This window comes from Molossus molossus, unplaced genomic scaffold (assembly GCF_014108415.1).
Source record: "Molossus molossus isolate mMolMol1 unplaced genomic scaffold, mMolMol1.p scaffold_m16_p_10, whole genome shotgun sequence".
NCBI classification, from domain to species: domain Eukaryota; kingdom Metazoa; phylum Chordata; class Mammalia; order Chiroptera; family Molossidae; genus Molossus; species Molossus molossus.
Window position 1 is genome coordinate 108783786 of NW_023425345.1, and position 27949 is coordinate 108811734.

The following is a 27949-nucleotide window of genomic DNA, read 5'->3' on the forward strand; positions in this document are numbered from 1 at the left end:
TTCCTCCTTTTCCCCCTATTGATTTCCTCCTCCCCACTCCTGCCTCTCTCCTGCCTTTCCCCACACTGTTGTCTGTGTCCATTGGTTATGCATATATGCATATAAGTTCTTTGATTTATTTCTTCCCACCCCCCTTATAGGGAGTATTCTTTTAGAAGTATATTTGATTTGGAACACCCGAACATCATACAAACTGATTTTTAGTCTGTAGGGTTTTAAAATGAGTATTGATAGAGTTTTATGTGAACCTAGTATTGCTTTGTGCTGAATTGGTATTTGATTACCGTGATATGGTAGTTTCTCTTCTTCAATGTGATAGATGTTTGTTCTTGAATATATTTCTTTTGGAGAAATGCTATTTTCCCAAGTCGACTATGTAAGACTTACATTTTGTACGTGAGGATTCAGCTATTACAAGATATTGGGGATCAGGGGAATGATGGAATAAACATGCAGACATTGATTTCTGTTATTTTGTATATATTTTTGCATCTGTTTTGCATGAGTGTTCTTCCTTCTGTCGCCACTGTTAAGATCTCTGGTCATCAAAGTTTCTGTATTCCTGCAGTGTGCTATATCATTACAATGACACTGTTATCTTACATTCCTATAGCATTCTTTTTTTCAGCACTTAATGCCTTTTATTCCTAAGCTTCATGCATGAATTATGTAGCATATGTGAAGAGGCTTAAACTGTTTCCATTACATTCTTTCTGGATGGCTCCTGTTATATTTAGGGTATATTTATACTTTAGACAAAGTAAGAATGTTATTGTTGTTGACCTTGACACCAGATAACTGGGCAGACATTATATAGCCATGTTTGAATCCTCACAAAATGTGCTGTTAAAGCCAACGGAGTCCTGGCGGGAGACCCTTCTGGACAGCAGAGTCATGGAGCTTTTCTTTACAGTAAGTCATACCTTTCCTCTCCGGCAATAGAGGTCATGGAAAGGCTCACTAAAGGAGTATATGCTTCTGTAGTTTTCTTAGGTAAAAATGCACAAATCACTTTTGTCCTCTGAAGCCTTTTGTTCCAGTCAATGTATCTGCTCAAATAGAAATTACAAAGAAATGTTCTTGCTAATTTATAGAAGTGTCTAGAATTATGAGGGGCTTAATATCCTAGACCTGAAGTTCTCAAACTTTTTGGTCTTGACCCCTTTATACTCTTAAAAATTTTATTGAGGATTCCAAAGAGCTTTTGTTTATGTGGGTTATACCTATTAATATTTGTCCTATTGAAAAATTCAAACTGAGAACTTTAAAAATAATTTATTGATTTAAAAATAGCCATACCAATCCATGACATAATAATAATATTTTAATGAACAAATAGCATATTTTGGGGAAATAAAGTTTAATGAGAAGAGTAGCACTGTACATATTTTGCAAATCTATCTGATGTCAGTTTAATACAAGACAGCCGATCTCGTGTGTGCTCCTGTGTTCAGCTGGTTGCAGTAGCACACACCTCGTGTAGCCTCGGGGAAGCTCCAGTGGCTACATGTGTGACAGTAGGATGGAGAAGACAGATGTTGTTTCATATTCTAGGAAAGCAGTTTTGTCCTTAGAGACAACTTGGCAGGGTCATAGGTACTCCTAGGGATCCCTGGACCATATTTTGAGAACTGCTCTAGAGTAGTGTACTTTTTATGTATAAAGTCATGGGTGAATTTAGGGTTATTGCATACAAATAACTTTGTTTATTTTTCTCTTTTTAAAAAATTTTTACTGTTGAAAGTATTACAAATGTCCTCCCCCTGCCACTGACCCTCTCCTCCTTGCTCCCCGCCCCCCCCCCCCCCCGCCTTCCCCATACTATTGTCTTTGTCCATTAGTTATGCATATATGTATATATGCATATAAGTTAACTATAAATTTAAATAGGGCTGTTTCTTATTTGCTAAATATAAAGAAGTAAGCAGTTTGTTCCATGTTTGCTCACAACCCCAATATAACAGTGAGAAGCTGGGAAAAAATACTCACATGCACGTGTGTATGTGTGTGTGTGTGTGTGTGTGTTGGAGGCTGAATGATGTTATGGCATGAGCATATAGTTCAGTCAGATTTAATGACTAAGGCAAAGGCCCAAATAAAGACCAATTAAAAAGAAGAAAAGACTGTTTTGCTTAACTCCAAACATTAATTATACTGTCTTACCTCTTCATGTTTTTAAAATATTATTTATTAGTGTTACAACTGTGTTGCTTTTTTTATTGAACCATTTAAAACATTGTATATATTTAAAAATCTCTAGAATGAGGTTTCTCATCCATAGGTGTATTAAGGTGTTTTCTGTGAAAAGGTTCAGACTAAGCATTACCTTTATTTTTATTTTTTACTTTAAATCAGAAAAACACTGTCATTATCAAAGAGATCATTGTAACTAAATTGAAAAATTCTGTTGCCTGCCTCATGTGACAGAAATTGTTTTGATATGGATCCAAGTTCAGATCTTTGTATTGCTCACGCGGCTGAAAGTAGACCCCACTCCAACAGTTCGTGAAAAGGTGGAAAACTTGCCGGCAGCCCTGGAAACTGCGACTCCAGATCTGAACAGCTGTCTCCACAAACCAGACAGCTGCTCCTGTCAGCTGCGGAACACCACGTGCAAATAACTTTCGAATTTGAAAGTTAACCCTTTTTCATTTTGTTATTTCAACAGCTGTGTGTTTGTGGCCTCTGACTTTCATTTAAGCAGTTTATAAACAATTTAAATTTTATTTGTTAGAAAAATGACAATTGCTAATCTTAAATTTCATTCAGTTTTTGTTAAATATATTTTCAATTATATGATTCATTACCTAATTGAAAGCAGTTTTCCATGAGTTATTACTGTTTCTGTATTGAATAAATGTAAATATACTATTGCATGGAATCAAGACTTGGAGTATATTGATGATCTGCATTTAGGAATACTTTAAACCTAAAGTATTTATTTGACCCTCTGAAGTTTATAGACTTCTCTGTTTTTCTCTCTTTCATAAGGTGTTGGAAAAGCCAGTCTTATTAATCCTTCCTCCTCTTTGTCAGATTCTTTTTTCTATGTCAGTTCTCAATTTTGCTGACTGCATACCCTCTCCTTGAGCTGCCCCTTCCCCGCGTAGGACCTCAGACACCACTTCTACACTGATGACTCCTAGGTCTATATTCAGCACAGGCTGCTCCAGAGTCCAGGGCCTTATAATCCCAGTGCTTACTGGAGGTTTGGATTTGGAAGGTCCACAGACATCTCAGGGTCAGCCTGTTCCATAGAAATCGTCACCTCATTCACTGGCTCTCTCTGCTCTTTGCCTTCATCTTCATCACAGTTCATTTCTCTGGGTGTTCTGCTAGACTTGACTTTTCCTGATCCCTCTGCTTCTTTCCTTTTTGGGTGATGAGTTCAGTTTTAAATGTGTAGAATGTAGTTCTGATATGGTAGAACTCCTTTGTAATGCTGACATTGGAAGAAGGACATGAACGTACTGTAATGTAAGAATTATTGGTTTATCATGGGTTCTTTGTGGCTCATATTTCAGAGAACAGTACAGGTAGGTTCTGAGGATAGTTCCTTATTTTTATTTTATTACATAGTCAATATTAGTTATTTAAGTGAAGGTCTTCTTCCTTTTGATTTGTCACTACAGGGCCAGGAACAAGCAACCATTTGGGTCTCTAGGCAGAGAAGAAACCCACTGTTGTCCCAGATTGCATTATATCTATTGTTATGTATCCCTGGATAACATGTTTCATGTTGGTGAGATGCAAAGACATAATGACAGAAATTTAGTTACAGTTTTAAAACAATGAACTTCCAAATGAGTTGTGGCCAAAATTTCATGAATTAGACAATATAGACTTAGAAATTTGTGTATTGTACTTTAAATTTACTATATAGAACTTAAAATACAGAATATATTTTGGAAAACATTTGTGGTGTTCTAGACCAGGGGTTGGCAAACTTTGTAAAGGCCCTTGTGAATATCAGACTTCGGGTCGTGTGTTCTCTGAGCAGCTCTTCGGCTCTGCCATTGTAAGTGTGGTACAGAACGGCCATAGACAATACCCAGACACATAAACGTGGCATGTTCCAGTGAAGCTTTGTGAACTGCTTAAAATGTGGATTTTGTGTAATTTTTACATGTCTTGAAATATTCTTAGATCTCCTTCCCACCCCCTAGCTGCTATAAAGATGTAAAGCCACAGCCATACACAATGGACGGGAGGCCAGTAGGCCTGTGGGATGTGGTTTGCCAACCACTACTTTAGACCAGAGAGGATAACATAGTTTAAATATGTCAGTAGATCAGTTCAGTTTATGACTTTTTATTATTTTAAATTTCTTAGAACCCTAAGAAGTTCAGGGATTAAAGCTTAATAGAACCAGCAGTGAATAAGGATTTTTTTTTTATTCCTCGCCCGAGGATATTTTTCTATTTATCATCAGATAGAGTGGAAGGGAGAGAGAGAGAAGCACCGATCTGAGAGAGACACATCGACTAGCTGCCTCCTACACAACCCAACCAGGGCTGGGGACGAACCGCAACCAAGGTACGTGCCCTTGACCGGAATTGATTCATTGGTCTGCAGGCTGACGCTCTAACTACTGAGCCAAACTGGCCAGGGCTGAATAAGGATTTTTTAAATAATCTGTTCACTGTGTCCCAGCACTATACCAGTGACTACTTAAGAGAAATGTTTTCACTTCAAGTAATTATTGTGATTTGCAGAGTCAAAGTGACCGTAGCCTGAAACAAATAGAGAATAAATGTTTACAATTACGTTACATCGAGAAAGCAGAGAGAGTTGTGTAGGAAAAGGAGGGCTGAAGAAGTCAAATGCTCGTGGAAAGTAGAAAACATTCACAACTTCTTCACTGTTTTCCTTGGCTGTTTTAATTAGGTCAGCTCACAGAAATGAAGCATCTTTAAAATCTGAGAATAGTAGTAACACTATAAAATTAGAGAGCAGTATTTTGGGAGCACTTCCTTCTATGGAACATTGTACATACTGGTGTTTCATGTCGGTATTGCAACATTGAAATAAAATCTAGATGAGGTTTAAAGTGGATTTAAATATAATTTGAATACAATTTTTATTTTAAAATATTGTGTTTATTAATGATGTATGATAAAATGAGATTGAAACAAATTTTAGGCAGTCTCAGAGTTGTTGAGAAAGTGCATTATATCAGTTGAATGAATGAATGTCTAGGAATTGAATGGTATATTGGTTTTCTCCATGTGCAGCTATTTACTTCCACTAAAGCAGCATCTGTATACTCCTGATTGAACTTGTCTGCTAACTTTAGCAAGGAGCTGTAGCGAGGCATAGCTAGCATAATACAGATGACTGTCGTTGTTGCTGTTTTTAGAAGAAGCACTATGTCTGACTGGCTGGCATCTGTTTCTCTCTTTGTCATAACATGCTGGAGACAGTTCAATGTTCAAAATGTAGGTAGCCCTCAGTTAAAATTAATTGATATGTTTAAAATCATGGCCAATAATGTAAAGTGGACTGCAGGACATTATCAAATTTAGCTTGATTCAGGAATTAATTTTCTAGAAATAACCAGCTACTGTGAAGTTTTCTCTTACCTCATTCGGCATGATAGTCACATGACCCTTACAAAAGAAGAATTTATTTTTATGGATTAGTAATTCTTTCTAACAGGTACATCGAAAAATCAGAGAAGATTCGGATATGGCACAAGATTCTCTGCAGTGCCTCGCCCAGTTAGCTTCTTTGCATGGACCTGTCTTCCCCGATGAAGGAGCACAGGTTGACTACCTAGCACACTTCATTGAGGGTTTACTGAGTACTATCAATGGGTAGGTATACTTGCCCTTTGTCACTGAAAAAGAAACTTTCAGGTTTTTCTTTATGTTTAACAGTGGTGGAAAAAAGAAGTTAGTGACCTCCCCCCCTTTATATATTTTGAGTTATGTGGGTAATTTGAAATTAATACAGAGACATGCCTTTAAAAATGATTGGATAGGTGATAATTTTTGCATGTTTGGAAATGAGTTATTGTAACTTGTCTTCTACCACCAGTAACACTTGTTACCTGGTTTATAGAATTGAAATAGAAGATTCTGAAGCTGTGGGGATCTCCAGCATTATCAGCAACCTGATAACTGTGTTCCCTCGAAACGTCTTAACTGCCATTCCAAGTGAACTTTTCTCATCCTTTGTGAACTGCCTCACACACCTCACTTGTTCTTTTGGGCGTAGTGCTGCACTGGAAGAAGTGGTAAGTGCTGTTCTGAAATAAATGGTGTCTGTTGTTCAAAAGGAAATTTGCTGTGCCTTTGTGACATTTCTCATGACGTAATAATTTTAAGTGAGTTCTAGCTATTGTTAAAATCACATTTTTGTTTGTGCAAATTATTTGGCAGTCTGTTTTTGGAAACGTGACTTTTAAAAAGTTGTGGATTAAAATCACTTTAGTAGATTAAATTGGTATCAAGATTTTAACTTTGTGATAATTTAGTGCTTGAATGTAGGAAATGGAATGAAACGTTTATATTAGGAATTATGTTGAAAAACTATTTTAACAATAAAAACTTTATGGTTAAGCGGTGCTGCTAATTTTGTGGTATGATTGTGATTATGTATAACTGTATATATTTATTGAGATTTTAAAAATTTGGGCTTATGAAAATTATGTAATTATTATTGGTTCAAACAGTTGTAGCCATGCATATTTTGATTAGACTGTGCACTTTAATTTTTTTGCTACAGTTTAATAGTATATCTTAACATTTAATTTACATTAAAATGAAGACCAATAACAGTACTGAAGATGTTTTTGATAAAAGTTTTCAAATATATATTTTCCAAATTTTATATTTAATTTTGAAACCATGTACCAAAACTCCTTGACAGCATAGCTGCATTTGTGACAGCTACTGTGACTAACCACATTAATCGTGTGAAATTGTTGGTTTTATTCCCTACAGAGTAATTATTAAATTATAGAACTGCTCTCTTTATGAATCAAAATGTGGAGCTCTATAAAAGATTGTGAGAGTTAAAAGAGTATAGATATCTGCTAGAATGTCACACTGACCCTTCACGGAGTTCTTGTTGGAGCCTGGCAGTGGTTTTTTGTTTTTTGTTTTTTTTACACCTTAGAAATTCATAGGATAAATGCTTGGGAGTGGTTGTGTTTTTGTAATTGGGCATTAGTGGTTGATGAGGAAAGGAACCAGGTGAGGCAATTATCTGTATGTTGGAAAAAATGTAGGTAGTGGACGAATGTAAGCTTAAAGCCATCATATGTGAGATGTGAATCTCTCAGAGGGAAATTATGTCCTAAGCTTGTAAATACAGGGAAGTTCTAAGTATTTAAGCTTTATTCAGTCCCTTTCAAACCATCACAGATTCTGAGTCTGTCGGGTTTCATTTAACATGGTTTAATTGTCCTTTGTACCCCCTTTTTGTGCTCTCTAAACCAGATGGGCTAAATAGCACACTCATCTCATATTGAAAAACGCAGCTATCTTTGGTTTCTGTCTGTGGATTAAAGATGCTCCTAAATGTTTTAGAGAAGAGTTGCTGGAAGATGCAAAGCGTTCTTGGTTTGCAGAGTTTAAGTTTAGAGCTTATTTATTTTGACCAGGAGACGGACAACTTGGCAACAGTTTTCTCCCAAGGTCTGATACAGAATATTAGAATACAGAACCCTAGACACGCTTTCTGAGAAGTGTGCTTTTCCTTTTTTCTAATCCTCACCCGAGGACATTTTTCCATTTTTTGTTTAGATAGAGCGGGAGGGAGAGAGAGGAAGAGAGAGAAAGAGAAACATCGATGTGAAGGGACACATCGAGAGGCTGCCACCCGCACGACCAACCAGGGCCGGGGACAAACTGCAACCAAGGTACGTGCCCTTAGCGGGAACCGAACCCGGGTCTCTCTGTACCGCAGGCCGATGCTCCAACCGCTGAGCCAAACCGGCCAGGGCGAAGTGTGTTTTTCATAAGAAGGTGTGCTGTAGTTATCACGTACCTGATAGTTGTCACTGAAGAAAAGTGTTATTTCTTTACATTATCCATTTTCTTTTAACTGATCTGTTTATGACATTTAAAAATGTTTTAAACGATAATCCATTACCTGTTGAAAAAGACAGAGGGAAGAGATTTGTGTAAAACTTGCATGACTCATGCTAGCTGTGTTGGCGAGGTTGATGAAGTCAGGGGCTGGAGTGGGGAGCACCCCACAGGGTGAACTGCCAGGTGACAGAAGAGATCCTCATGCGTGTCTCTCCCCGTTTGCATGTGTCTCATGCGTGCTGGTCCAGGGCCCGTAGGTGCGCCTGGCACAAAGTACCTGAACCAGAATGGAGCTTCTGAGACAGAGGGCACATCATGTCTCCCTGAGGGCCTGTGGCTGTGGTGCCAGCACACCATGCAGAGCTGCTGAGCAAGGTGGGGTGCATAGTAGGTAGAGGAGTAGTCTTTTACGCCAGAGTAGAAAACTGAGGGGTCTAGACACTGCTTTGGGAGTCAGCATGGAACAGAAAGATCATGACGTTCGGAGGGCGACAGGACATCATGAGCCAAGTAATCGTCCCTGGGAACATTGCTTCCCTGGAGGGAATGCTGTAGGTGGGGGAGGGGGTGTGAACCGCGTGCGTGCGTGCCTGCACACGGCACAATGGAAGTGGATCAGTGCCAGAAGTCTGAGCCTGCATTGTCTGGGTGCTTACCAATCCTGATTAACTTGCAAACCAGTAATTTTAATATTGGCTTTGTTTATAATTTTAATTTTGTGAAATGTTTCCTATTTTTCTTTAATATAGAAGGATTACCGATAGGAAAACATTGAGCATATAAACTTGTTTTATTGTGATATTTTTTCAGAACTACACTTATTTAGGAACACACATAGATTGTATCCCTTTTTAGAAATTCAGTCTCTGATCTTGGTTATGTTGCTGTAGCAAGGAAAAAGGAAAGAGCGTCTTGATGGGAAGAAAAATTCTTCTAAATAGACAAAGTTCTTTTTTTTTTTCTTCAGTTAGTCTTAGAGGAAGTGGGGGAGAAAGAGAGAGAGAGAGAAACATTGATCAGTTGCCTCTCGGACGTGTACCTGGGGATTGACCCCACAATCTCTTGGTGTACGGGTCGATGCTCCAGGCAACTGAGCCACACTGGCCAGGGTGGGAAGAAAAATTCTTGATGCTTGTGTTTGTTCATGAAGCATGCCCTTGCTCAGTGACTTTCACCTGCGTGTGAAGAGATTATTTTTTATTTATTTTTTTTTAATCATCCTCACTCGAGGACATTTTTCCATTCTGTGTTCAGATAGAGTGGGAGGGAGAGAGAGGAACAGAGAGAGAGAGAAACATCGATGTGAAAGGGACACATCGAGTGGTCGCCACCCGCACAACCAACCAGGGCCGGGGACAAACTGCAACCAAGGTACATGCCCTTAGCGGGAACCGAACCCGGGTCTCTCCGGACCGCAGGCCGATGCTCTAACCGCTGAGCCAAACTGGCCAGGGCTGAAGAGATTATTTGTGACTGACCCCCACCTTGCTGTGACCTGAAACTCTGTGCTTGAAAGAGCATTTCCAGCCTTTAGCCGTATCATCCCTGGCTGTTAAAATTTCTTGCTATTACTTGTGGCTTCTTGAAGTCAAGGAATTTTTCATTGCTCCCCAGGTAGCAAATTATTGTCTGTTGCTGGGCTGAAGAGGTGATGAGAATGTTTGTGGTTATGAAACTATTGACTTTAAAATTAAAATCCTGCCCTGGCCAGTGGTTGGAGCATGACCTGTGCACTGAAGGGTCTTGGATTTGATTCCTGGTCAAGGGCACATACCTGGGTTGCAGGTTCAATCTCCGGCCCCAGTCGGGGCACATGGAGGCAATCAATCAATGAGTCTCTCCCATGTTGATGTTGCTTGCTCGTGCTCACTCGCGCGCGCGCGCGCTCTCTCTCTCTCTCTCTCTCTCTTTCTCTCTCTCTCTCTCTCTTCTCCTCCTCCCCCTCTCTCCATTCCATTCTCTAAAAATCAGTGGAAAAAATGTCCTTGAGTGAGGGTTAACAACAGCAGCAAAAGAAAAATCCTAACAGCCCTGGCCGGTTTGGCTCAGCGGTTAGAGCGTTAGCCTGCGGTCCACAGAGGCCCGGGTTCGGTTCCCGCTAAGGGCACGTACCTTGGCTGCAGTTTGTCCCCGGCCCTGGTTGGGTCGTGTGGGTGGCGGCCACTCGATGTGTCCCTTTCACATCGATGTTTCTCTTCCTCTCTCTCCTTCCCGCTCTGAGTAAAAAAATGGAAAAATGTCCTCGGGTGAGGATAAAAAGAAAAAAGAAAAATCCTAACAAAAAAGCTGTTTATATTATTATGTCAGCTATTCTATAAACTGTATATTCTATAAACACATGCATTTGAATTCAGTAAAAGTTGAAGAGAATATGACTCAAACTCAGTACTCTGGTTTCTTGATTTCTTCTCTCAGTAGATAATTTTAAGCTTAGCCTCCAGCAGGTTCATCAGACAGAGCAGCCCTGGTGACATGCTGGGTTCAGTGCACAAGTGGTCATCATGCTGCTTGAATGCTGGCATGAGAGGGAGGCGGTGTTAGATAGACCTGGTAAAGGAGTGACTTAACTTCACACGTAATTTTAGTGCATTTGTAGCCCATTCTCAAGACCAGGAATACGAGGTTATACAGAAAACGATACTTGATGAAATTGTTAGAAATTCACTATATAGTGTAACATCTAGTGGATGCATTTAAACTTAAGCATTCTTTTTTTTTTTTTTTAATCCTCACCTGAGGATTTATCTTCAGATAGAGTGGGAGGGTGAGAGAGAGACATTGATGTGAGAGAGATACATCAACTGGTTGCCTCCCACATGACCCTGACCAAGCTACGTGCCCTTGATAGGAGTCGAACTGCAACTCGTTGGTCCGCAGGCTGACGCTCTAACCGCTGAGCCAAATTGGCCAGGGCTAAACTTCAGCATTCTTCTCCCCCCCACCCCCACCCCCTTTATTGAATTTAGAGAGAGAGGAAGGGAAGGGGGAGAGAGAGAGAAACATTGATGAGAGAGAACATCGACTGGCCTCCTCCTGCATGCCCCCACTGGGGTTGGGCCTACGACCTGGGCATGTGCTTTGACTGGGAATCGAACCAGTGACCTCTTGGTGCATGGGTCATTGCTCAACCCCTCAGGACACCATCCAGACTAAACTTCAGTATTAATTCAATATTGGTTTTTCGAGCTCCATGGACAGTTCTTTGTGGAGAGGAGTTGTGGTCAAAAGGAGGACATTGAAGTCAAATTAGAAACTGAGGAGCAGGAAGCAGAATGGGGTGATATTTCAGTGATGAGGAGGAAAGCATGGCCTACTTGAGAATGGTGATGTCAGCACAGTGCACCTTCACTCACTGGAGGTGGGACTGCTGTGAAACCACACAGCACACCCACCTAGTGGTGGCGATGCTGTGGAGAGCAAGGCACAGTCCAGCTCATTATGGGCATTCACGCTCTCTGCTTGAAAGAGCAAAGAATTAGATGAGATGAAGGAGTATTTTTTAAACCTTGCACATTTTTTTTTCCAGTATATTTTTATTGATTTTTTTTTTTTTTTTAAGATACAGAAGAAGGGAGAGGGGGGAGAAAGAGATAGAAACATTGATGAGAGAGAATCATTGATTCTCCTGCTCGCTCCCTGGGCATGTGTCCTGACTGGAATCAAATCAGCAACCTCTCAGTGCATGGGACAGCGCTAAAAATCCATCACGCCACACCAGGCAGGCAAAGTGGACTTCTTTTAAATACTTAGAGTAACTTGATCTCTACTAGGGTACTTGGAAGAAAACTGGTTACTATTATATCTTAAATATAGATTCTCATTAAAAGAAGGCTTTAAGACCTGGCCGGTTTGGCTCAGCTGTTAGAGTGTTGACCTACAGACCAAAAAATCCCAGGTTTAGTTCTGGCCAAGGCCATGCACCTTGATTGTGGTTCGTCTCCAGGCCTGGTTGGGGTCCTGCAGGTGGCAACCAATTGACGTCTCTCTCACATTGATGTTTCTCTCTCTCTCTCTCTCTCTCTCCCCCTCCCTCCCTCCCCCTCTCTCCCACTCTGTTTGAAGATAAATATAAAAATATCCTCAGGTGAGGATTTAAAAAAAAGGTCTGACTGGTTTGGCTCAGCAGTTAAGAGTGTTGGCCAATGGACTAAAGAGTTGCAGGTTCGATTCCGGTCAAGGGCACGTACCTCAGTTACGATTCTGTCCCTGGCCCTGGTTGGGTTGTTCGGGAGGCAACCAATTAGTGTGTTTCTCTCACATTGATGTTTCTCTCTCTCTCTCTTCCCTCCTTCCCTTCCACTGTATCTGAAGATAAATAGAAAAAAAATCAAAAGAAGGCTTTAAGAAAAATTTGTTTTATTTAACTCTTATTGGTTTATAATTTTACCAACGCTGACTTGTCAGCTCTTACTTTTTCAGTGTACACAGAACCAGTGTTTAAGTTTTACAGACTTCAGGCATGTGAAATGAAGTGTAGTGGGTTTAGAATAAAGCCAGTGTACTGTCGTAACTATTGTTCTATATGGTGTGCTTTGTATTGTTTATAATTCTATCATTAAAAACATTACGGATCTAATGGGCTAGTGAGGTAGAAGAAAGGGGGTTGCCCTTCTACCAGGTAAGCCAGAGGAGTCCCCGAGATGTCACTCCAATGGGAGTGTCGCTGCTTAAGTCACGTCCATCAGTATGTGCTGTGTCCCTCCTGTGTGCCAGGCACGGTGCTCGCCTCGTGTATGCATTTCCAAGTGGAAGAAAATATGTTAATCTGGGAGTGTGACATTTAAAAACTCTTTTGTCAATCACAACTCATGGTGTTTTTGTAGGGTAGATTATTTTTAAGCGATCTATCTATAGGACTCATTGAACAGCTGCACTGTTTGTCCACTAAATCAATTTCTCCTGAGGGATTTCAGAGGCTGGGAACACTGTCAGCTGCATAGGTACTCCAAAGTTAAATACAAATCATGAGAGAATGAATTAATTTTATTTTGCATTTGACATTCATAGACTTCTAAATTCTTACTTTTTTAGAATGAAGAGTTCATGAAGTTTTATTTGTGCTGTCACTTATATTTCTCCAAATTGCCACAAGTGACAATTTGCCTTAAGTGACACTGCTACCCTAGGAGTAGAACCTCGGTACGCACACAGATGTATAGTCTGCAGTTGCCCTGTCTTGTGGGTGTCTTGCTTGCTCTGTGCAGTGCGTGCTGTTGAGCTGTCATTGGGCTTTGAGGGTTCTGTCAGTGCCTGTAAATGCTCTCCTGGCTGTGAAATACTTCATTTACATGAAGGAAAACTTTGTATGTATATAGACGTTATAAGAAGAGTGAAATGAACAACTGTGTACCGACCATCCAGATTAAGAAATGGTAGCTTGATAGAACCTTTTCTTCCCTGGAGTTTTTAACCCCCTCTGTTATTGCAAGCGCATTTTTTTGTGGCCTAAGTTATTTCTGCCACATGATTTTTTCCCCATCATGTTTGCAAATGAATGCTGTGAATAAATTTCCTGCCCGTGTTCTTGGCATTTTTATCCATTCCCCATGAGCGCTGATTGTGAAATTTGTTCTCATCCTTGAAGAGCAGTGTGGCAGCAACAGCCTCCAGCTGGAAATTGGAACACAGTCAGGGGCCATGGAACTTCTTCTTTTTTTTTCTTTATTGATTTTAGAGAGAGGGGGAGGGAGAGGGAGAGGGAGAGAGAAACATTGATGAGAGAGAATATAGATTGGCCACCTCCTGCATGCCCCCTACGGGGGATTTGGCCCACAACTTGGGCATGTGCCCTGACCAGGAACCACTCTTGATGCATGGGTCAACGCTCAACCACTGAAGCACACCAGCTGGGCCTTAAAGGTGGTTTATTCCTTAGAATAAACTTTTCCATGTGAGAATTGATTGCCCACTCCCATCTTATTGCTTTTTTGTGTATCTGTGATCAGTGCTTTTGAAAACTGACTTGTAATTTATGTTTATATATGAAGACTCTAGTAATGATAGAAGACAGAGCTTTCCAATTCAATAGAAAGACTTGGAGTGGTCATGTTGGTTAAAATCTAATGGAGGATGGTTTATACCAAAGCCTGATTGTAACTGTAGTGGTTAGGAGGAACTTTGGAGTTTGCAGCATGACAATTGGATTTAGGGCTGCTCTCCATGAGATTTGTCTTTTATACGAGACTTATCCTGTACTTTTCTGCAGTATCTGATATTAGGTACACACGCACACACACTTTCTCTCTCTCTCTCTATATATATATATAGTGCGTGTGTGTGTGTGTATATATAATTTTAATCCTCATCCGAGGATATTTTTTCATTAATTTTTAGAAAGAGAGGTAGGGAGGGAAGGAGGGGGAGAGAGAGATAAAGAAACATTGATGTGAAAGAGAGACATAGATTATTGCCTCCCGCACGACCCTGACTAGGGCCAGGGATCAAACCTGCAACTAAGGTATGTGCCTTTGACTGGGAATTGAATCTTAGACTCTTTGGTCCATGGACTGACAATGCTCTAACAGCTGAGCCAAACCAGCCAGGGTTATATACAATTTTAGAGCACTTTTGGATTCACAGCAAAATGAGTGAAGACACAGTTTCCTCATAGCCCTGCTAACACACATGGCCTTCCCACCATCAACATCTACCACCAGATGGTACCTTGATTATAGTGAAGAATCTGCATTGACCCGTCCATATGAGCCCTTGTCCACAGTTCACACTAGGGCTCACTCTTGGTGTTGCTCATTCTCTGGGTTTGGACACATGTATAACGTCATTTATCTACCATTATAGTGTCACAGAGTAGTTTCACTGCCCTGAAAATCTTCTGTGCTCTGCCCAGTCGTCCTCCCACTCCACCCCCTGGCAACCACGATATTTTTATTGTCTCCATATTTTTGCCCTTTTCAGAATATTATGTAGTTGGAATCAAACAGTAATGTTAGATTAAATTTCTGAAATTTAAAATAAAAAAGGAGCCATTTGCATACTGAATGTTTTGTTTCTAGAGCTTCATTTGTCTTTATAAACATATTTAATGACTTCTGTGCATTCACACCAGACGAAAGCAGACTGCTGTGCCGGGAGAGTTGTGGACTTACTCCTGTGCACTTCCAAGTTAATTATGGGCATTGAAATGTAAGTGCCGATATCATATTTTGATCACCTTCCCCACCCTTCATCCCCAAATGGAGTGAAGTGGGGTCAAGCAGTTTCATGAGCTCTAAGTCCTTTCCAAAGCCTCTGGCAGCAGGCCTGCCCATACTTGGGGCGTGAGTACATAGTGTTTAGCTGGGACTCCTCCGTCATCATTGTGCACGTGCTTGGGTTTGGCTGCTGGGTGTTGGCCAGGTGGCCATGGAGCAGGGCCAAAGCTTTATGAAAAAGCACCCGGTTAGGTTTCAGTTCTCCATGATTAGACTGAAAGCTCTGGTTGCCAATTGTCATTCACCGCATTTCTCACACTTGGCCTGATGAGTTACTTGTATTGGTGTTCGAAAGGTGCCAGGAGGCTCTTTAGCAGTTTAGTTCTTATTTTAAATCACCATCCAATGAATGGGAACTCTTTCAGTCTCCTATGATCTGTTTTGTCTCCTATCAGGGCTTTATAGGAGAGGACTGTTGAATTCTTTGTCAACAAAAAGGCTTTTACATTTTATTTGTACTTTTCTCTATATGAATAAGTAAACTACAATAGCATGCATGATCTGTGTACTAAAGAACAATGAAAGTAGTTCTTGGAAAATGCCCTGCTGCTTCTTTGAGGCTCTGGAGGTCAGAGGATGCTACTCCCTAAGTTCCTCTTAAGATGTGTTACCAGTCTGTTTATTTTGGCAAGAGAAACTGTTAAGACTTAACAAATGATATCTGCAAAGCACATGCTTTGTGAAGTATATAAACAGGCCGCAGATGTTTCAGTGTGAAGAAGTGATCTTACTCGTCTTCGTATTCCACATGCTTAGCTCTTAGCATTCAGTGACTGTTTGTTCAGGAGTAAAGCCACTTTCTGCTGCTCCTAACAATTTCAGCATTGAGCTGGCCTTCTCAACACTGTTTGGTCCTCAAAACAACCGTAGGTGATTTTAATGGATATGTATGTTGTTCTGAAACGTAATGAAATGACCACGAGTGAACCCACAGTCCAATGCAAGGATGTTACCAGTACCACCGTTGATTGCACAAGTGAGCCCCAGCCACTGACCGTGCAGTTTCTGTACACCTTTACCAAGTTCCCTAGTATTCCTATGTCTTCATTGTCACAGTTCTTGCCAAACTTTCAAGTACTGTATAAAACATGGTCTTACTTTGCTTTCCCAAGTCCTGTTGACATGAGCATGCTTTTATGTTGTAAATGTGTAATTTCTGGGTCATTCACTATGAAAGGCTGTCTTTGTCTTACTGATTTGTAGAAATTCTCTGTATATCCTATGACTCCCAGCTTGTGGCTTCTCTTCACACTTTATGGTATTTTTTTCTTTAATTTGGAATTACTTTAGATTTACAGGAAAGTTGCCTAGATAGTATAGTTTCCATATATCTTTTACCAAGTTTCTCTAGTATTGCCATCTTCTGTAACCATGGTATGTGTCAAGCCTAACAAATATACAGCATTAAGTTTTTAATAACTACATGCTTTATTTGGACTTTACTGACTTCCCACCAATGTCCTTGTTCTGTTCCAGGACCCACTCCCGGATACCATGTTGCATTTAGACTTTATGGAATCGTGTGATGAATGAGCATTCTTGGTCTTATCTGAACTCACTGTCATTTCTTTTATGATTTGCATTATTGGCTCCTTGATTCAGATACCCACCCTTCCTGTGTTTTTCTTCTAGATGGTTTGGAAGTTTCATGCCACGGCCGGGTGGCTCAGTTGGTTAGAGTGTTGTCCTAATACACCAGCGTTGTGGGTTTGATCTTTGGTCAGGGCACAAACAAGAAGCAAACAATGAATGCATTAATAAGTGAAACAATAGCTCAATGTCTCTCTTTCTCTCAAATCAATAAATAAAATTTTGTTTTTAAAGTTTGCCTTTCATGACTTTACCACCTTAGAATTTAATTTTGAATGTGGTATCAGGATTTTACTTTCTTTCTTTCCATATGGCTTTTTTTTTTCAGTAACATTCATTAATTTACATTTGTAATTTCTGTCCGTCTACCCCGTTTTTATTGAGAAATAATTGACATACATCATTGTATAAGTTTAAGGTGTACAATAATGGCTTGACTTACATATATTGTGAAATGATAACTGTAATAGGTTCGGCTAACATCCAACATCTCATATAGATAAAAGAAAAAGAAAAGAAAAAATAGTGTCCCTGTGGTGTGAAAATTCTTAGCATCTACACTCTCTCTCTCTCTCTCTCTCTCTCTCTCTTGTTAATCCTCACCTGAGGATGTTTTTTCCATTGATTTTTAGAGAGTGGAAGGGAGGGAGGAAGGAAGGGGGAGAGAAAGACAGACACATCACCTGGTTGCCTCCTTCATGTATCCCGACCAGGACCTGGGATTGAACCTGCAAACCAGGTATGTGCCCTTGACCAGGAATAAAACCTGTGACCCTTTGGTGCACAGGCCAATGCTCTAACCACTGAGCAATGCTGGCCAGGGCTCTCCCTACTCTCTTAACAGCTTTCATATCACACAGCAATGTTAGTTACAGTCATCAAGTTGTATATCATATATCTAGTACTTTTTAATCTTACAACTGCAAGGTTAGACCTTTGGAACTCCTTCCTCCCGTCCCTGAGCACTTATAATCACAAATCCACAAGTTGATCTCTGTGAGTCTGGTAGTGGTGTTTTTTCCCACATGTAAGTGAGATCATATGGTATTTGTCTTTCTCTGTCTGACTTATTTTACTTAGCATAAAGCCTTCAAGGTTCATCTGCGATGTCGAAATGGTACAGTGTCCTCGTTTTTTTATGGCTGACGAATATTCCATTGTATATGCACGTGTGTGTGCATACATGTGTGTGTAACACTTCTTTATTCATTAGTTATTTGATGGATACTGAGGTTGTTTCCATGTCTGGGCTGTTGTAAATAATGCTGCTGTGAACACGGAGGTAAAGATACCTCTTTGAGATAATGTTTTTTGGTGGGGGGAGCCCTTGCTTTTTATTTATTTTTTCAATTTTTATTTATTTATTTTTGTTACAGATGTCCCCCCCCCGCCAGACCCCCTCCTCCCCACCTACCTCCCCCACCCCCTAGCATTGTTGTCTAAGTCCATTGGTTATGCATACATAAATTCTTTGGTTCATCTCATCCATCCCTCCCACCCTCTTACTCTGAGGTTTTGTCAATCTGAACCATACTCCTTTCTATGTCTCAGTCTATTTTGTTCAGCAGCCCACCCTGTTCATCATATTCCACAAATAAGTGAGATCATGTGGTATTTGTCTTTCTCTGATTGGCTTATTTCGCTTAGAAAAATACTCTCGAGATCCCTTCATGTTGTCTCAAAGGATAAGAGATCTTTCTTTCTTACAGCTGCACAGTATTCCATTGTATGTATGTACCATAGCTTTTTTATCCACTCATCTGTTGATAGACACTTGGGATGTTTCCAGATCTTGGCGATTGTAATTAGTGCTGCTATGAACATGGGGATACATATATTCTTTCTGATTGGTTTTTTAGGCTTCTTAGGATATATTCCTAGAACTGGGATCACTGGGTCAAATGCAATTCAATTTTTACTTTTTTGAGGAAACACCATAGTGTTTTCCATAGCGGCTGCACCAGTCTGCATTCCCACCAGCAGTATACTAGAGTCGCCTATTCCCCACACCCTCGCCAATACTTGTTTGATGATTTGTTGATGGTGGGCATTCTGACAGGTGTGAGGTGATACCTCATTGTTGTTTTAATTTGCATCTCTCTGATGATCTCTAGTGATGTTGAGCATTTCTTTTTTTTCCAATCTTCACCCAAGGACATTTTTCCATTTTTTGTTCAGATAGAGTGGGGGGGCAGGGAGAGAGAAATATCAACGTGAAAGGGACACGCCGAGTGGCTGCTACCCGCATGACCCAACCAGTGTCGGGGACAAACTGCAACCGATGTACGTGCCCTTAGCGGGAACCGAACCCGGGTCTCTCTGGACCGCATGTCGACGCTCTAACCGCTGAGCCAAACCGGGCAGGGCGAGCATTTCTTCATATGTCTCACCCATTTGTATGTCCTATTTGGAGAGGTGTCTATTCAGCTCCTCTGCCCATTTTGTAATTGGGTTGTCTTCCTTTTGTTGAGATGTATGACCATTCTGTATATTTTGGAAATTAATCCCTATCTGATGTATCATTGGCAATTATGCTCTTCCATATGGAGGGTTCTCTTTCCATTTTGATGGGTTTTTTTTTTGTTTGTTCGTTTTTTGCTTTGTTTGTTTGATGCAGTCCCATGTGTTCATTTTTTTCTTTGTTTCTCTTGCCTTAGGTGATGTAGTATCAGTGAAAATTCTGCTACGAAGGATGTCTGAAATTTTGTTGCCTGTGTTTTCTTCTAGGATTTTTATAGATTCACCAGTCACATTTAAGTCTTTTATTAATTTTGAGTTCATTCTTGTGTATGGTGTAAGTTGATGGTCTAGTTTCATTTTTTTGCACGTAGCTTTCCAATTTTCCCAACACCATTTATTAGTTTGTGCCCTAACATGTGGTCTGTCCTTGAGAATGTCCCAGGTGCACTTGAGAAGAATGTGAATTCTGCAGTTTTGAGGTGTAATTCTCTATAGATATCTATTAAATCCATTTGATCTAGTGCTTCATTTAGACTAGAGTCTCTGTTTCCTTGTTACTTTTTTGTCTAGAGGATCTATCCAGTGATGCCAGCGTGGTGTTGAAGGCCCCTGCTATGATTATATTGCTGTCGATTTCTCCTTTAAAGTTCTCCAGAAGATTTTTAATATATTTTGGTGGTCCTATATTGGGTGCATATATGTTTACCAAGGTTGTATCTTCCTGTTGTATAGATCCTTTCAATATTATATAGTGGCCTTCTTTGTCTTTAGTTATGGCCTTCATTTTGAAATTTATTTTATCAGATACGAGTATTGCTACCCTAGATTTTCTTTTCCTTTCCATCTGCATGGAAGATTTTTTCCCATCTCTTCACTTTTAACCTATGTGTCTTTTGTTGTGAGGTGGGGCTCTTGTAAACAACATATATGTGGGTCATGCTTTCTTATCCAGTCAGCTACTCTGTGTCTTTTTATCTGCGCATTCAATTCATTAACATTTAAGGTGATTATTGATATGTATTTATTTATTACCATTTTTGTTTAGTGTGGTTATATTTTTCTTCCTATTTCTTTTACTCATTACAGCAGTCCTTTTAACATTTCTTGCAGTGCTGGTTTGGTGCTAATATATTGTCTTTGCCCTTTTTTGTCTGGGAATCTCTTTATTTGACCTTCTATTTTGAATGATAGCCTTGCTGGATAGAGTAGACTTGGATTCAGATCCTTGTGGGTTCTTCTTACTTGGGGCTCTCTGTGCTTCTTGAACTTGAATGCCTTCTTCCTTCACCAAATTAGGGAAGTTTTCTGTCACTATTATTCAAATATATTTTCTAACCCTTGCTCATTTTCTTCGGGAACTCCTACGATGCAAATGTTGTTATAGTTCCAGTTGTCCCACAGTTCTCTTAAGCTGTCTTCCTGTTTTTTTTAATTGTTTTTTTCCTTTTGGTTTTCTAATTGGGGTTGATTTTTTTTTCTACCCTATCTTCTTTTTTTTTAAATTTTTTTTATTTTATTTTTATTTATTTATTTTTATCCTCACCCGAGGACATTTTTCCATTTTTTGTACACACAGAGTGGGAGGGAGAGAGAGGAAGAGAGAGAAAGGGAAACATCGATGTGAAAGGGACACATCGAGTGGCTGCCACCCGCACGACCAACCAGGGCCGGGGACAAACTGCAACCGAGGTACATGCCCTTAGCGGGAACGAGACCCAGGTCTCTCCGGACCGCAGGCGGACGCTCTAACCGCTGAGCCAAACTGGCCAGGGCTCTACCCTATCTTCTAATTCACTTATCCGGTCTTAAGTTTCCTCTACGCTGCTGGTTATTCTTTCCATTGTGTTCTTTATTTCTGCTGTGTCATTGTTCATTTCCACTTGGTGGTTTTTCATTTCTAACTGGTTGATTTTCAATGTTTCTATGTCTTGACTCATTTTGTTGAGCTCTTTACTCATGCTGTTGAGCTTCCTCATTATTATTTTTTTAATCTTTATTGTTGACTGTATTACAGATGTTCCTCATTTTTCCCACACTGACCCCCTCCTCCCCACTCTCCCACACCCTCCCACCTTTTCCCACACTATTGTCTGTGTCCATTGGTTATGCATGTAAGTTCTTTGGTTTATTTCTTCCCACCCCCCAACCCCTTTCCCTTTGAGATTTGTCAGTCTAGCAGTGAATATGTACTTCTTAATCCCTTCACCTTTTTCACCCATTCTCCCACCCCCCTCCCATCTGGCAACCAACAAAATGTTCTCTGTATCTATGAGAATGTTTCTGTTCTGCCTGTTCATTTTGTTTGTAGATTTCATTGTTGATAGATATACATTCATTGCCATTTTGTTTGTACATAAATTTTATCTTGTTTTCCTAAAAGACTCTTCATCATTTCATATAACAATGGTTTGGTGGTGATGAACTCCTTTAACTTTTTCTTGTCTGGGAAACTCTTTATATGACCATTGATTCTAAATGACAGCTTTGCAGGATAGAGTAATCTGGGTTGTAGGTTCATGCTTTTCATCACTCTGAATATTTCTTGCCACTCCCTTCTGGCCTGCAAAGTTTCTTTTGAGAAATCAGCTGACAGCCTTATGGGAACTCCCTTGTAGGTAACTAACTGCTTTTCTCTTGCTGCTTTTAAGATTCTCTCTTTGTCTTGAACCTTTTGCATTTTGACGATGATGTGTCTTGGTGTGGGCCTCTTGGGGTTCATCTTGTTTGGGACTCTCTGTGCTTCCTGGACTTGTATGTCTATTTCCTTCCCCAAGTTAGGGAAGTTTTCTGCCATTATTGTTTCAAACAGGTTTTCGATTTCTTGTTCTCTCTCTTCTCCTGGCACCTCCAAGATGCGAATGTTGGCACGCCTGAAGTTGTCCCAGAGGCTCCTTCCACTATCCTCATTTTTTTGGATTCTTTTTTCTTTTTGCTGTTCCGATTGGGTGTTTTTTGCTTCCTTATATTCCAAATCGATGGTTTGCTTCTTGGCTTTACCTACTGTACTGTTGAATCTGTGTAAATTATTCTTTATTTCAGTTAATGCCGTTTTCATTTCTGACTGTGTATCCATCATTTCTGACTGGTCCTTTTTTATGCTCTTGAGGCCCTCACTAAGTTCGCTGAGGTTCTTACTAAGTTCATTGAACATCCTTATAAGCAGTATTTTGAACTCAGCATCTGTTAAGTTGCTTATCTGTATTTCGCTTAGTGCTTTTCTTGGGGTTTTGTTCTGTTCTTTCATTTGGGACCTGTTTCTTTGTCTTCTCATTTTGGTTGCCTCCCTGTGTTTGTTTCTATGTATTACTTAACAAGAGGTATGGGGCTATCTGAGACCAGATGCTGCTTGTTTGAAAGAATTTAGGAAAACCTGAAGCAGGATCCAAGACAGGCCAATCCTGTGGTTAAGCAACTGGCAACAGCTTGGGTGGGCCTGAAAGTTGGGTGGGGCAAGGTCTCAGGGAATCACCAGGGCGGGCCTACCAGTATGAGCCAGGTTGCTGGAGTTCCAGGTATGGCAACTGTCTGCTGCCCCAGGGAAAGGTTCACCAAAGGAACAAAGGCCTCTGACAGCAAGTCTGTCCAGGAGAAAGCCCTCGCTCCAATGCCAAACAGCTCAGTTCTTCCTTGTATGTCTCTGGTGTCTTTCAAGCTGCCTTCCTGATGCTGGAGCCTGGAGGGTGCGAGTCCGGTAAGTCCGTGCGCAGGCCCTTTAAGAGGAGCTGCCTGGGGCTCCAGCTGCCTCAGCCTCCCTGAGCCTCAGTTCCTGCTGGTTTTTCCAGCCAGAAGGTATGGGGACTTCTCTTCCTGGCACTGGAACCCTGAGCATGGTGCCTGGTGTGGGATGGGGACCCCTCAGTCCTCAGGGAGGACCTTCCCAGCCGAGGTATCCTCCTGATTTTTATCCGCCACACGTGGGTGTGGGACCAGCCTGTCCGCCTCGCTCCTCCTACCAGTCTGGATGTGGCTGCTTCTTTAATTCCGTAGTTGTAGGACTTCGTTCAGCTTGATTCGTTCAGCTTGATTTCAGGCGGTTTTGAATGATGGTTGTTTTGTAGTTTAGTTGTAAGTTTGATGTGGTTTTGGGAGGACGTGATACCGCGTTTACCCACGCCGCCATCTTGACCGGATGTCCTCGAGCCTCCTCATTATTATTACTCTGAACTCTACCTCTGATAACTTGCTAAATTGCATTTCATTTATCTCATCTTTTGTAAAATTCTCTTCTTTCATTTGGGATTTGTTTCTTTGTTTCACCATTTTGGCTATCTCAGTGGGTTTTGGAGCCTGCCAAAGTTTCCCTGTGCGTGGTGTTGTTCTTCTGTTTGTGGTTTCTTCTACTTGGTTTGGATGAGTGTGGGAAGACCCATGTTAAACACCACTGTCAAGTCTTATTTTTCTGGGTAAATTTGCAAGCCCGGGAAAGGTTCAGTTATCCTCTAGCTTTTTCCATGGATGCTGTTAGCTATTAGTTTCAGTGACTTGATGAGCCTTGGGTTGTAGCCCTCAGTGAATGAAAAACTTCCTCAGGCGTTCAATGTAAGATGATTTCCTGAGGGTGGAGCAGATGCTGGTTGTTAATGAGTCTCAATTTTCATTTCTCTGGCCCAGCTGGATGGGGTTAAATCTCTGAGGCAGGGGCTGCTGCTTCTCCCCAGAGCTCCAGGAAGGAGTAAGATGGCCCCCTGACCTCTGTGGCCATGACTCAGCAAAAACTCTGAGCACCCTCCAAATTCTGAGTGTCCCCACACAGTTCCAGTCTAGTCTACCTTTTCTGTGCCAAAGCCCAAGGTGAGTAGCTGTAGCTAATTTAGTGCTCTGTCCCAGCCCTCTGTGCTGTGGAGCCGGCTTGGGATTTTAACCCTGAGGGAGCTGCTCACAGTTAAAACTGCTGCTCTCCGTGGGCTCCCAGCCCGCCCTCTCATGCTTCCTCAGACCTACCAGGCTCAATTCAGTGTCGTGGTTATAGGGGTTCTCTCCATCTGCTTTTCCCCAACAATTTGTCTTTATTTTAGTTGTAATTCCGGTTTGGTCCTGGGAGAACATCTGTGTAGCTACCATTCACTCTGCTGCCATTTTGATCTCTGAGATAATGTTTTTGTTTTCTTTGGATATATTTCCAGATATGGAATTGCTGCATTGAATGTTAGTTTTTTTTTTTAATCCTCACCGAAGGATATTTTTCCATTTATCTTCAGATAACGTGGGAGGGAGAAAGAGGGATAAAAAGGGAGAGAGAGGGAGACATCAAGGTGAGTCACATTGATTGGTTGCCTTCTGCACATCCCCAGCCCTGGTTGGGGTTCAACTGCAACCGAGGTACATGGCCTTGGCTGGAATTGAACCTGCGACTCATTGGTTCGCGGGATGAGGCTCTAACCACTGAACAAAACCAGCCAGGGCGAATGTTCTTCTATTAATTTTTTGAGGAATCTCCATACTGGTTTCTTTTTTTTCTTTTTTTTTTATTCTCACCCGAGGACATTTTTCCTTTTTTTTTTTTTCAGATAGAGTGGGAGGAAGAGGAAGAGAGAGAGAGAGACATTGATGTGAAAGAGACACATTGAGTGGCTGCCACCTGCACAACCAACCAGGGCCGGGGACAAACTGCAACCGAGGTACATGCCCTTAGCGGGAACTGAACCCGGGTCTCTCTGGACCGCAGGCCAGCGCTCCAACTGCTGAGCCAAACTGGCCAGGGCTCCATACTGGTTTCTATAGCAGCTGACCAATTTATATTCCCAGTAGCAGTGCACAGGGGTTCCCTTTTCTCCATATCCTCACCAACACTTATTTCTTGTCTTTTTAATGAAAGCCATTGCGACAGGTGCGAGGTGATGGTATATCATTTTATTTTGATTTTCATTTCCCTGATGATTGGTGATGATGAGCCCCTTTTCATGTACGTGTTGGTCACTTGTATGTCTTCTTTGGAACAATGTCTCTTCAAATTTTTATTTTTTTTATTTTTTTTATTCACATGGTGTGTGCTTGGCCCAACATGGGCCATCCGACACTTCAGCAACCAGAAGATTTTTTGTTTCTATCTGATTTTCCCTAGAAAAGCAGTCTCTGAATATGGAATAAGTAAGAGCAATGTGGAAGTCCTGCATGGGGCCAGTGTGATGCACTTTCCCTTCCTCCTCCAGTTCACAGACCACTTCAGGTAGCCACTTGGGAAGAATTTATTTTCTTAATATCAACTTAGCTCAGAATCAATGTCCCATTTTTGAATTTTTCAACCTGTCTAATCCGACCACTTGACAAAATACTGGGAGCTGATTTCTTCTTTTTGGATTTCTTGTCTTTCTGCCCTTTCCTTTTCTTTGTCTTGAGCATATCTGTGTCTTGGGCCGTTCTCTGCTCTTCCTTTACTGCCTTTTTTTTTTTTTTAATCTGCTCCTGAAAAACCATGTAATTCACATAACTCTTTTTGGGACGCTATGCTCCCAGCATAACCGCGTGTTCCGGTTCCAGGACTCATTCCTTTCCTCTCCCATAACCTGTGATCCCAAAGTGGTGCACCTCCAGACAAGCCTTTTCTAAGTTAAATTCTTGTATATTCACATCTTTCTCGAGGACACTAGTTTTGGTCTTTGTGTTCTCGTCTTGATCTGGCATCTGTTTTCTTATTTCTGCTGTGGAATTCACCCACTTCTGCTGGCTCCTTCATGGCTGAGGGAGAGGGAGATGCTGCAGCTTGAAGGCCTTGTGGTCCCGCAGGGGCTGCAGTGGGGCTCACAGTGGGGGCACACGGCAGCTCTTCTCTGAGCTCCCAGAAGAAGCTGAAGCACTCTTCCTCTGGCCTCTTCCAGGGGAACCAGGTGCGGGAGCGGGCTCTGCCCTCAATGCCACTGGAGTCTCCACATCTCTCTTCTTGTTTTCCCTTTTCTTTGTGATCCTTTTCTCTTCTGCTTCATCTTCTGTCTCTCCAAAGTCTTAGAGGTTCTGGGGCAGAGCGTCCAGAAGCTGACAGGAGGGGCAAGGAGGACCCCAGCCCCTGCTTCCACACCATTGTGGGACAGCCTGGAGCATGTGGGATGCGGGCTTGCGGCCCCAGTGCTGATTTTAATGTGATTATTTGGGGGTTTTTTGTTTTGTTTTACTATTCAGTTTTATGAGTTCTTATATACTTTGGATATTAAGTTCATATCAGATATGTGGTTTGAAAATATTTTTTCTCATTCAGTAGGTTGTTATTTCACTGTTGATTTTTTGCTGCCAGCAATGTGTTTTGAATTAGCCCTTCATTTCTCAATGATTTGCTGGGCTATTGCTGTCATATGTCTAGTTTTCACATATAAATGGGGTTGTCTTGCCCAGCCAGTGTTGCTTAGTGGATTGAGCACCGTCCTATGTCCTGGGAGGCCCCAGTTCAATTCCCGGTCAGGGCACATGCCTGAGTTGTGGGCTTCATCCTCAGTAGGAGGCAGCCGATCAGTGTTTCTCACATTGATGTTTCTCTTTCTCCCTTCCTCTCTCTCTAAAAAAATCAATGAAAAACATAGTAAAAGTAAATGCGTTTTTCTTGATTGGTCAGTTTGTCTTTCTGCACCTACATTTTGCTTTGTTCTGGGGGGATGTCTGGATATGGTAGGACAAATGTCCTTCTTTCCTCCCAATCCTCCCTCCAATTCTTCAGAAGGGTCTTGATTATGTTTGCTTTTTATTATTTCACATAAATCTTCTGTTTGTCAATGTGGCTGGGATTATAGGGAACCTTTGGTTAAGAATGGACAGTGCTACTGTATCAGCTCTATCCATAAATGTATTTTTCTGTACTAATTCAGGTCTAATTTCTTGTCTTGCAATAAAGGAACAACTTTTTCTTTAGTACCTTTCATTTCTGTTGCTATTATAAATAGTATCTTTTCTTAACCTGACTTCAGATTGCTGCTGGCATTGAGAAATGCATGCAGTTGGTGTTTTTATGTTGGTTTGATACTAACTAACTTTTCAAAAGTCTTATTGATTCTAATAATTTGTCATTTTAGTTTTCTATGGACAATTATATCATCTATGAATAATGATAATTTTACTTCTTTACATTCTTGACAATTTGTATTTCTTTTTCTTATTCTACAATGTTGGATGCAGGTGGCAACTGAAAACATCTTTTCTGGCTCATCAGTAACAGTGTTTGTTATAGGTTTTTTAAAAACATGGCCCGGCCAGTGTGGCTCTGGTTGCACATCAACCCATCACTGAGGTCACCGGTTTGATTCCCTGTCAGGGCACTTGTCCAGGTTGTGGGCCCGATCCCCAGTGGGGTGCATGCAGGAGGCAGGCAGTCATTGTTTTGTCTCATCGATGTTTCTGTTTCTCTCCCTCTCCCTTCCTCTCTCTCTAAAACAAATAAAGAAAAAATATTTTTTAAAAAAAAGAAATGAATATTGAATATTATGTGTTTCTGCTTAATCTGGTAATGTGATACTTTGCTTTTATACATGCTTCTAATTTTACAATTACTCTTGCATTTCTGAATTAGACCCATCTTGATGACCATGTATCATGGCCCCTTATGACTGCTAATGTGTCTGGTGTCGGTTACACCAGCCTCAAGCTCACTCTCCTGCTTATCTTCTTCTCCTCTTTTCTAAAAATTAGTTTGTATAAGATTGCTTATTTTTATGTTTTTTGGTTGTTTTT

General features: G+C 41.0%; 1 protein-coding gene and 1 pseudogene across 12 annotated transcripts in view; one reads left to right on the forward strand and one right to left on the reverse strand.

The window, feature by feature from the left end:
- Positions 1 to 27949, forward strand: part of XPO4 (exportin 4) — a 121428-nt gene that overhangs the window by 59462 nt on the left and 34017 nt on the right. For 11 of the 12 annotated variants that reach the window (XM_036251071.1, XM_036251084.1, XM_036251082.1 and 8 more), the window contains 3 exons: positions 800 to 912; positions 5659 to 5816; positions 6040 to 6238. In XM_036251071.1, coding sequence (XP_036106964.1) covers positions 800 to 912; positions 5659 to 5816; positions 6040 to 6238 — 470 coding nt within the window. The remainder of the gene's footprint in view (positions 1 to 799; positions 913 to 5658; positions 5817 to 6039; positions 6239 to 27949) is intronic. The other variant, XM_036251073.1, reaches the window with a different exon arrangement.
- Positions 25463 to 27806, reverse strand: LOC118623256 (annotated as a pseudogene).